Below are 11,563 nucleotides of genomic sequence, written 5' to 3' on the forward strand. Positions count from 1 at the left end.
GACACCCGACATGTCTTTGGGAAGCGACGTCTCTTAACGGCGATTCTTTGCAGAGCGATCAGCGCATCGAACGGCTGTCCAGCCGGCTGCTCCGCGCGCTGGGATCAGCCGGCCGATCCCTAGCGCGTGCCACATAAATGATCTAAATCTTCCAGAGCATGTTTGTGTGCATAAATGAGCACAACCTTGCGATCTGTCCCTTGCGCTGGGATTACCGAATTACCATCTCCAATCTGCCACTGGAAGTTCTCTTTAGGCTGATCATAGTGCTAGTATCATAGCTAGTATCATGCATATTGGTTCCACAAAAATGATGATGTGGCAGCTAATTAAGGAGGAGAGAGAAGATTAGAGTAACATAGGTGGATACTGTATCATAGCACATATCACAAGAAAATTTAATGTCAAACAAATCTTGTACACAAATTTGCATTGAGATTCTAAAAAACAATAAATATAGCATGGCTATGATACTACTATATGATAGTACCCACTATAGAGATAGTATCATACACAAATATCATAGAATGGCTGGCTTTACATATCTCCTTATTAATAGGAAATGAATGGGCAGCAACATAGAACCCATCCCAAGAACACTAAAACCTTTGTGTGCATAAATGAGCTAAATCTTCAAGAGCAGTTAATTGCACAGTCTACGAATTAAGAACAGATAACAGTGGTTAGCGGCTGCTTGTGTTAGCGAGTAAAACGTGGACAAGGTTTTCCTGACAAATCAACCAAAATACAAGCACGATGCCTGGTTATGTACAGTCGGCAAACATCGACTACGAAGAATACCAGCCACACCACAGCCCGTGTCACCACTCGCAACCCAGGATCAACTCTGCAGCGATACCCATTGCCTCCGGCCCACCCCTGCGAAGGACGGCCACAGCAAGCTCGTCCTCTTTCCACTGCCGGAGGCCAGCGCTCAGCTGTTTGAGCACCTTGAGGTCCACCTCATGCAACAAGCACGGAGCACACTCGACAACCAACTCCAGGAAGCCTGAGACATAGGCACGCCACAGGGACAGATCGCAGCCTAGGGAGATCTTCCCATCCAGTGCGCTTGCCAGGAACTCCAAGTGTGATCGCATTACCCTCTCTCGACGCCGGGACACCGATGTTGGGTCAATTCCCCATGCCAACATCCCGGAGTAGACTGCAAAGTAGGCAAGTGCGTGGCCGCCCAGCTTGTATACTGTTCCTCCACTGGATCCTCCTTGGTCCAGATCCTGCACAGATAGGAACCAAGAGGGCAGTATCTCTTGGAACAGAGACTGGACAAGGGTTGTACCGCCCGATAACCACACAAGTGTAGCTCCAAGTGATGCCGCCACCTTAACTTGTGTCATTGCAGCAGCAAGAGAGATCTGTCCATGTCGCATCACGTACTTAGTCCTCTTTAGCTTGTCCGATTGATGCCTGGACACTGTTGTTCCAGCTATGTCTTTCACCGAAAGCATCAACAGGGAAAGTATATCTTCTGCAAGTATAGAGCAGTCCTTGATGCACCGGAATATTCTGAGGTAGAGAATTCCTGGTGCAACTGGTGAGAGACCACCGGAGCAATGAGAGCCAAATCCGTGACCCAGAAGGCTGGCAACACCTCCGCAACAACATAATGATGTCGACGACATGCCAAGGATAGAAGTGAAGCAGCTTCGGAGGAGTTGGACAACTGCGTCATTGTTATGGTGGAAGACCGTGCGGGATGCTGAAAAGACTAGAAAATCACTCCATCGCTTGACCTTTTGAGTCCAGAGTGCTGCAACAATCGCCATGCTTGGCCAAGGACAACTAGCAGCAAGGTTCTCTAAAGCTGGACCAGCTAGGTTAAGGAAACGTTCGGACGCTTTGTCAAGCTTGTATGTGATGGTGAGGCTCACAAAAGCAGCCAACGGCAACGGAAGTCTACCCAAAGTACTTCCTCCTGTGAAGCAACACAAAACTAGATTAATACTCTGTGCAAAACTTGCACGTAGCACGATTCGTGAGAGAAACACTCATAGTACAATTGTAAACATTTACTAAAAAAAACAATCCTTCTGTCAGAAATAATAACCTGTGGCAAGTCTTGGAACATCAACTCCAGTAGCAGCTACAATTTTCTTGATGTGCTCTTCTACCATGGATAGATTGGCAGCAGGGCTAGGCCAATCTGTTCCATTCATGAATGCAGGTTTCCAAACACCACGTGTCACTTCAGCTGAGAAGTAGCTTACGATTGTTGCAATGGATGCAGGCAAAAAATCAGCTAGATCTTTGAGGCCTGAAGATTAAAAAAAATGTACCATCAAACATTGATGATCTCGTAGGCCATAAATAGTGATGGTTACATACTGAAGCTCAACCCTCACTCCCAATTCTCAGTATATGATTTGACAATGTTCTTGACATAAAATGAAAACAACAAACCTGTAGCCAGTTCACGTGGAAATAATCTTCCATGGGAGCAAGCAGTTAGAGCAGCATCGACCACAAATGGAACAGCTTCCAGGATTTCCCAAGCAGGTAACTGAGGCCAAAGATGTGCATCATCACCACCAGGACCAGAGGAGTTACTTATGCTGCTACTCTCAGATAAAGAACCAATGGGTGTACTTAATTTGTTCGCCTTTCTGAACATCATGTTCAGAAGGCTGTCTACAATGTTATGTACAGGTGTTCCATGAGCAAGTCCAGAGAGAGTAGAGGCCAGACAAGCTTGGTGCTGCCGGTACCACAGCTTCAACTTCGGAAAAGAGTCCATAAAAATAGGGTTCTTGGAAGATGGGCTTGAAGTAACAAGGAATTTCTTCTGGCTGCTTCTACTTTTGGACAAACTGCTGGCAGAAAGAACTTGGGAATTTCTCAATAACAGAAGATACTCGGGAGTTAGTTGTGAGCCAACTGGAGCACCATCGCCCATTATACAATATTCAAGTGGTGGATGGTTAAACTTCCATAGTCTTAAGAGAAGAATGAATGCATTTGAGAAGACCGTGTGAGCAGATATTTCCTCCCCTGTTCCCAACAGCCACGAAACGCTCGGGGAAAGACACCCAAAAACTTCACATATCGCCATGAGTGCAGCAGCCAGCTCTGGAACCTGTTAATGATTTGGAGCATAAACATAATTAATAATGAGAACGTAAATATAAAATGATAGCTGAAGTCATGGTAAGTTTTCATATTAACCATACCAGGCCATGGAATGAGAAGATTGGAGCATAGTCTACAGGTGATATTCCAGTGAGAATAACATTAAGCATTGCACCATGCTCTATTAACTGGCTCTCTCTTCCAGAATAGTCAACAGAACCAGCATGTGAGAGCAGTTTGACGACTAAGCGAACTGTATGCTCCTACAGATAAGATAGCACAATGCAAGAACTCAGAACATCACAACTTCAAGACAACCATAAGATCAGTATGATAGTCATCAAAATGACTAGGGGATCAGTAGTCATACTACGTAAAGTGCACAACAACTAACCTGGAAATTCCAACCTCGTAACAAGGTGGCTCCACACAGAACAGTAGCAGCAGACACCTTATCCTCATCTGATCCATTGACTGCAACTTCAAATAACTTTTCGAGCTCTGCTAAGCTTCCATCAAGTTTATGAGCTTCATTCAGTGATTTATTAACAGGAACAATTTATGAGTATCAACTAAGCAGCATGATTCAGTCATACATACTACCTCCGTCCCAAGGAATAAGGCGCACGCGTATTTCAAGGCAAACTTTGACCATAAAAATTAAGCAACAAAATCTTGGTTATATTATATGTAATTAGTATCGTTGGATTCGTATTGAAAAACACTTTCTAATGATGTTAATTTCATACAAATAATCTTTATACATTTGAAGTAATTCTTAGTCAAACGAAAAGCACGTAAAACGAGGGCGCCTTATTCCTTGAATCGGAGGTAGTAGTAATAGCATTAATAGCAGCACAGAGACAGCATAAAGAGCAAACACTAGTGAGTAGCACGGCACCTCTAAATAATGCAGTCGTCCCTAATACTATGATTGTATAACTGGCTAACAGGTTATTTCGAAATATGTTTCCTGGATTGTATTGAATAACAAATAAATGTGATGGTCTTGAACTATTAAATGTTGGTCTTATTTTAATGGAATTGGTGCCATCTCTTGTGGGAGATGTCAACTCCCAATTCATGAAACATTATGTTCATTTATTTTATTGTTTGCGCAGATAAGAAGTGCACACCTTGAAGCAGGACTTGAGACCAACATAGTAACCAGTGACTGAGTTAATGGTGCACCCTTCATGAAGGATGACCACCCAGCAAGTTGGCTAGGATTTGTATGAGACATGGAGTTGATATGACTATTAATATAACCAGGCCAATAGTATACTGACGTATCCAACAAGTTTCTTGAGATACATGACTCTACAATCAAGTGCCGCATGTTTCCAGCTGATCCAAATTAAAATAAATCTGTCAGTTATTCAAAATATATGTATTGTGGTAAAAAGAAAAAAGATCAAGAGGAACCGCATACAGTAATTTGGCGAACTTTCATTGGTACTTTCCATGTAGCTGCTGCCAATGTTGATTCCTGAAACAACCATCGCAGCTTTGGAAGCAGCCTGATTAGCTGCCGAGATGATGCATGGGGGAGGAACAAGCAGACTTTCGCAGTCACCAAGAGCCTGTAAGCTTAACATCAATTCCTTGCGCAGATCACCACTTGCTGCCTTTTCTTTCCAGTGACTACTGAGATCTGTTTCACCAAGACATGAATCTGCTTCCTCAATTATGTCAGCAACTGCAAGTGTTGCGATAGACAAAAGCATGCATAGTCGTGTTTCAAGATGAGGCACAGGGCCTTCAATAGGTTCTCGTTCCTGCTTGTTTTACAAATATCCAATATTAGGATGTGAAAAGCTGTTTAAGTTTCTGATTAAACAAAATGAAGAGTGAAGACTCACCCTTTGCACAAGGCGAACTGATGCTATCCAAAGGGCCATAAAAGCATCATGCCAGGTGGATCTATTGACTGCTTGAAGTGCCTTGACCAAACCTGCAAACCTCTATCAGGTTAAGAGTAGCACCAAAAAGTAAAATCATGAGAGCAGAAAGTTACGATTCAGTAGAACCAGGTATTCATATTTTAATGGAATTACCACTTAATGTCTCAATGGAATTTGTGGCAGCAATTGAGCCATCAAGGCAATCCTCGAGATACATATCAATAGGAATCCATAGTGCAGAATAACTACCGCCAAGGCAGCGTCCATTTGGAGAAGATAGAGGATTAGAAGCCACCATGGGGTGGAATCTTTTGCGCAAATTATGTTTATTGTCTCCATAGACATTGTGATCATCTAGAATCAACTGCTGAAATGCATCCAATGACATTGTTGAAGCTTGTAAGGTGGATGAGTTTGCCACAAGCAACTGTAATCGATTAGTGAATACTCCCCACTGAGTTTGCCTGAAGCATTAAAATTTGTTAACGGTGATATGCAACACAGAGGTGCTAAATTCTTCCAAGAAACAGTAAGTGTGATCAGTTTTGGTGGCTTAAGTAAGAATGTTCCTACTCCGGGCCTCAATAATTTACATGAACAATGGATGCTTCTATACAAGCCTTCATAGGGATAATGGTTCACCTTTAGCTTACTCCACAGTCAAGTTCTGAACATCTAATCAACTCCAACTGAAATGCTAAATGTATCTTAACAATCAACTCCAACTGCAATGCTAACTGTCCACACGCACCCATCATAGAGTTTATGCCAAGATTCTTTGTAGTTACTGAAGGAGCAACCAAAGTTGTCTGATGCATAGAAGCCTAAGTTATTATAGAGCATTAGCTCAATGTTAGCATGACAATGGCAATAATTGGAATAAAACTGTAATATGATCATTCCATGAATACTTGATACATTGCAGCAGTCTATTGCTCAAGGTTGTGCTGGTTTATATGCATCAGGGGCTTCGTACAGAAACTTGACTTGAGAACTTCAGACCAGTAGAATAACTATCTGGACTGCAGATACATTACAGATAGCCAGATTATCCACTGGAACTAAAGTGGTTTTAAATGTTCAATCAAAACAAAATGACAAGTCTACATTTTCTTGTTGACAGGAAAAGATAGCTGAAACTGAGTAAGAGACTAAGAGTACGTGAAGTTGAAAAGACATACATGTTTTCGCGTGCCAATGAGAGGATGCGAGTAGTTACTTTATCATGAAGAAGATGACCAATAAGTTCTATAGTTATGACACTATTCATCCTCTGTAACTTCTCGATTTTCTCTTGCTTTTGTTCAGAAAAGGATCCTTCAAATGCACTAATATCTTGAGGCCTAGTTGGCCATCGAGCTTTCTTTTCTGGAGTTAACTCTAACAAGCCCTCATCATCTAATGCAGTATCAATCAATTTCCATAAAATGCAAAGGACAAATTCAACAATAAAGACCCCTGGTTCATATGTTGGAAAGGCAAATATCTTGGAGAGGTTAAGGTTATCATCAATTAACTGCATGACCCTGCACAAATACGGAGAAAGCATTAGCAAAATTCTCTGAGGAATAAATTGAGTAATATAGGTGCATGCAAGGCATAGGATTACTACTCTATGTTACTACCTTCATAGTGGTTACTGAAGTGATGCATGGTACACTGGTCCACGTTGAATTATGAGTACTTGATACACAAAGGTTAAATATGTCTTTTTATGTAATTTCAGAACTTGCTACCACCCAAAAAAAATGTATTAAAAGAAGTGTAGGGAATGTGGATATATGTGCTCACTTTTTGAAATTCGCCGCTTTCATCTGAAAACAAAATTTGAATCCATGCCTGCGCAAGAGCTCCAAATAAAGTCGATACACCGTTGGCCTTGCAGCCCGTTGAGGAATGACCCTACAAGGCGGAAGAAGAGAGCAAACCTGGTGAATACAGTACATAGATCCGAAAGGTTGGATCGGTATTCCATGAGACACGACGCGCGCGGGGAGGGATCATAGTCATACATAGGCGCCTATCACTCTCCCATATACCGCACGTACCGGCGAGAAGCTGTACCGCACCTGGAAGAGAGGAGCGCGAGGAGGAGCGCCGGCGAGGCGAGGCGCGCGGCGAGGGCTGCCTCGGCGTACTTCCACGCGGCGGCTGGGGCGGCGCCGCTGCTTCCGCCCGAGAGGAGCAGGCGCGCCAGCATTTCGGCCAGACCGGCGGAGAAGTGCACGTCCTCCCTCTCCCCCGCGGCGGCCGCCACCCGCGCCGCCCACTCGTTGGGCGGGAGGGCGTCCGCCTGCGCCGCCTTGGTGTACTCCGCGGCCCATTGGACCCAGGCAGAGGACGTGGACCCCATGCCGAGCCTCCCCTTGCCCTGGGCGGCGGCGGCGGGGTGGGAGTGGGAGTGGGATGGTGGGTTTGCCTCGCCCGCCGTCGCCAACGTCCAAGGCGTGGGGGTGGGAGAAAAAGTGGTGGGAGTATATGTTTGTTTGTTGGTATACCCACTTCGCCCACCGCACCAGCGGAGGCGCCGGATGGATTGTTTGCTCTCCACCGTGAAGTCGCAAGATCTGAGTTTCAGTCTTTTTTTCCTGGGAGGGACGGTTTCAAGTGACCCCGGTTGGACGCATCCAGAGAAGATCCCCTCGTCGGCCAACCCGGGCCCAGGGAATAGAGAAGGGCCCGCTCCACCGTGGATACGTGGGGTAGGCCCCAATGCTTACTGACATGTAGGGCCAGCGTCACCTTTATCGTGATCCGGCTTGTCCAAGTGGGTGGCGCGTGGATCTCGACGAGGTGGGAAAAGTTTGAACGGCCGGCCACTCGTGGAAAGGCCTACTTCACCTACCACGACTCACTCATTATACATATATAAATATAATGAGGCATTGTGGCTAATATTGTAAGTCTGTTTAATATGACCTATGACTCATCCTCACACTTACCGCCAAGATGGTAAAATGTCATCGTGTATATTGACTTGGGAATTAAGAGCCATCCTCAAACCGTTCTCTACACGCATTTGGGGCGCGCCAGACAAAAAAAAACATTCTCAACCGCATTCCCCAAACCTGTTTTTGTCCGGCGCGGTTCGATACGGTGTCCGGCGCCCCGAGCCCGTCCCCGCCCCACAGGGGACGCACCAGCACGTGATGGCCGGGTGTATCGCTGCCACCAACGCGAGCTCATAGAGTACGTCGGCGCCGGTGTACGTTCCGAGAGTGGTCTCAAGGTCGACATCCGGGTTCTACAACGATGGCCCCACCGCCACTCCCGGGTGCGTGACGCCAAACTTGTCGCCGCACTACCAGAATACGCTGTCGCATGGCGGCTGTCGTTGCCTATTCGACGGTACCCTGGAGGAGGGATCCTCACAAGGGGGAGAAGAAGTAGGGGCCATAGGGCGGAGAGTCCTCGGGACGGTGGTACACGATTTACCCAGCTTCGGAACACCTGCTCGGAGACAGGGCCTACTGCTGCTTGTCTGAAATTATCTGGGCGCTTTCGCGTTGTTACAGTGAGTTGTGGTTGTGCCTCTAGGGCTCCCAGGATCCGGCTTATAAAGGCGCACGGATCTAGGGTTTACGCGGAGAGTCCTAGCCGGAATACAAGTTGCCTAACTACGGTACAATGTCTTGCCGTGTACGTCAAGGATCCGCCTTCCATCTATGTCGTGCAGGATTCGGATACCTTATGGGCCTCCACGGATCCGGCCTCCTTCGTAGGTCGGTTGGGATCCGGCTCCTCGCTCCTGGGCTGGACTTCATCCTTTAGGATCTACAACAACTGGGCCGCCCGATGGGCCACATGTCACATCACCATCTGTGGGCCATCCGGGCTTGCTGGATCGAGGCCATGCCGTTGATATATCCATAAAGTATACCCACAACAGTAGCCCCCGAAGTTCTCCGAGATTCATCATTCCTCCGACTTCATTTAACTCAGATCCGAAGAGAATCTTGAAGAGCTTCCAAAATTTACGTGTTTCCGACATCGTCTTCTCGAAAATCATATGTTCTTCAGTAACGGCAATGTAGCGGAGTTTCCACTTATCCCGCGCACAATTTCCTCTTTTCCCGCGCTAAATTTTCGGAGATACAAATCCTTAGCCGGAAATTTCGGAAGCGCACAGTTAAGTTACCTCCACGTCGTTTTACCGTTTTTGACCTAAGACACGTGTCAGCCATCCAACGGTGTGACCGTTCCATTTCCACCGTTGGATCCGAATCACGAATCTCCGCGCGAGGTCTATAAATACCCCTGCGCGCGGTAACTTTCACATTCTTTCACTGCAATCCCCACTTCGTCTTCTTCCTCCCGCAGTGCCGCCCGCCAAATCTGATCTCCGGCGAACTTCCGCACGGAGAGCTTCGCCCGCCGCCACTCCAAGGTCTTCCTCGACCTGAGATTCCCACGTTTGATCGGGAAAACGTCTCCGCCGCCGATCCGTGGTCATCGGAAGCTCAGCGCTTCAAGTCCGGCAACCCCATCCTCGCCGGTGTTCCGAAGAACCACCGCGCCATTAACGGTAAGTGCGCCGGTCTTGTAGAAGAAGAAGAAGAAGTATCTTAGTGTAGATTCCGACTACTCAAACTAGTTTGCATGGGTGCAGCCGGAAGCATGTCGCCTAGTTCACCCAAATGTACTGGTAGTTCTCCGAATAGTCCGGAACCCAGCTCATTAGAACCAAGCTGTCCGGAGCCCCTTGCATTCTTGCCACCATATGTTTCTGACATCAAGTTAGCTCAACCATTCTCCGCCTCTTCCAGCACTGCACTAGGACGGATCCCCACCCTCAAAGAAATCCAAGAAGAACTCGAGGGACAAGCTAGGATGGCTGCTAAGGTGCAGGAGGCGGAAGCGAAGAAGGCTTCCAAGGCCCGGATTCGAGAAGGCGAGAAGGGACAGTGGTGGCCCTGCGAAACCAAGGATGCGGAACTAAGGGACCTCCAAAGTGAGGGCATGATTTCTCCGCATTGGAGTTTCATGCGTGACTCCGACGTCCCCAAACCAGACGCGGACGAGTCCTAACCAAAGCCTGGGTTGAGCGCGGTCTGTCGCTCCCCTGTTCGGAATTCTTCCTCTCCATCCTTTCCACTTACGGACTTCAACCTCACAATATCTGTCTGAACTCATACCTACTCCTCATGAACTTCGTGACGCTTTGCGAAGGGCATCTCGGAATTCGCCCGGACGTCCGCCTATGGCAATTTTTCTTCTGGGTGAAGAAAGAGACGAAGGACAAGGCTATGGTGAACTGCGGGAGCATGACCTTCATGCTCCGACCTGGTCGAATGTATCCACATTACTCTTCCCACGAGTCTGTCCGGTACTGGAACGCCGGATGGTTCTACGTGAAGAATCTCACGGTTCCGGGTGTCCACGATGGATTGCCCAAATTCATCAACAAGGCTCCGGAAGAACGTGGCAGCTGGAGCTTCGTTCCCACCCTCGCCCAGTTTCCGATATTGGAAAAAGTTGCACGAAGGATCTCTTGGTTAGTCCCCGACGGACTAACCGGAACTCAGCTCACATTGAGTTGGTTTTCTCGGCGGATCCAGCCGCTGCGGTACAATGCGCGCTTGATCTGCGCATACACCGAGGCGGATGACCTTCTCCGAGTAACCCACCACGACCTTCCTGTGGATTCTCTCAATAGGAGAATCAAAACACTTGTGAAGATTGGTCGGGGCCAACCGGTCCCGGAGTTAATAAAAGATATCAAGACAAACGACCAGTGTCCTCCGGTAAGCGCTAGTACCTTTGTCATACTTAACTTCTCATATTTTCAATGTGTTCTAACTTACTCTCAATTTCCTTTCCAGCTCGATACTTTGGCGAAGGAAGACTTCCGCAACATACTCCGAGTCCCTGTCGGCGGCGAAGCGGCGGAGGAGGATCCGGAGGACGACGATGAGGAAGAGGAGCAAGCACCCCAAAAGGTTGCCCCTCGACCTACTAGGATAGATTTCGTACTTTTGCCCTGGGGAGTTTCTTTCTCATTTAATAAATGTCTGGAACTTTGGATTAAGAATTGGTGGAATACCCGGCAATCCGAAACTCTCTTACCTATCATAGATCGAACTGCCGTCCCCGCGCCAAAGCTTCCGGCTCCGAAGCCGGAGCTAGCGGCGAGGCCTCCGCCAAGAAGGCCAAGGTTGTGAAGCCACCTTCGCTCGATTCCATGAAGGTGGAGCGTGAGCGCATTAAACTGCTGACAACAGCAGGAAAACGGTCGCGCCCAATCATCCCCGGCGCCACGTAAGTCTGCGAGTATAGTGCATCTTTGTTTTGATAGAACTTGTTACTTATTTCATTTCCTTCGCCTGTTTGTAGGAATCCGACCACCACCACCACGCGGACCAACATCCAGGAACCTATTACTAAGTATATGAAAAACTCTCCGGCCGTCGGCCCTCCAACGCCAGCTCCGCCAAGCACTTCTCACGCAACTCCCCAGCTGTCTCCGCCTCAAGCTGAGCGATCTCCCCCTCCAGCTACCGAAACTCCAGTGGAGATAATTCCGGTGAGTAGCGAAAAGGTGGGCGGAGAAAGCTCCGGGGCAAAGCAACCTT

The 11,563-nt window shown here is 47.4% G+C and overlaps 1 protein-coding gene across 2 annotated transcripts; it reads right to left on the bottom strand.

The window, feature by feature from the left end:
• Positions 1 to 502: 502 nt before the first annotated feature.
• Positions 503 to 8,388, bottom strand: LOC124677366 (mediator of RNA polymerase II transcription subunit 33A). Of its 2 annotated transcripts, XM_047213355.1 has the most exons (13): positions 8,364 to 8,388; positions 7,061 to 7,334; positions 6,783 to 6,893; positions 6,173 to 6,517; positions 5,145 to 5,455; positions 4,950 to 5,041; positions 4,520 to 4,865; positions 4,224 to 4,434; positions 3,482 to 3,596; positions 3,189 to 3,350; positions 2,422 to 3,094; positions 2,069 to 2,275; positions 503 to 1,936 (listed from the first exon to the last, which is right to left on the bottom strand). In XM_047213355.1, the coding sequence occupies exons 1-13, from the start codon at positions 8,386 to 8,388 to the stop codon at positions 822 to 824; spliced, it is 3,987 nt and encodes a 1,328-aa protein (XP_047069311.1). In that variant the 3' UTR covers positions 503 to 821. The 2 variants fall into 2 exon arrangements, with proteins under 2 accessions (XP_047069311.1, XP_047069313.1); XM_047213357.1 differs by lacking the exon at positions 8,364 to 8,388 and having other exon boundaries at positions 7,040 to 7,092.
• Between the last annotated feature and the right edge of the window lie 3,175 nt (positions 8,389 to 11,563).

Source organism: Lolium rigidum, chromosome 7, assembly GCF_022539505.1.
Source record: "Lolium rigidum isolate FL_2022 chromosome 7, APGP_CSIRO_Lrig_0.1, whole genome shotgun sequence".
In the NCBI taxonomy this organism is placed as follows: domain Eukaryota; kingdom Viridiplantae; phylum Streptophyta; class Magnoliopsida; order Poales; family Poaceae; genus Lolium; species Lolium rigidum.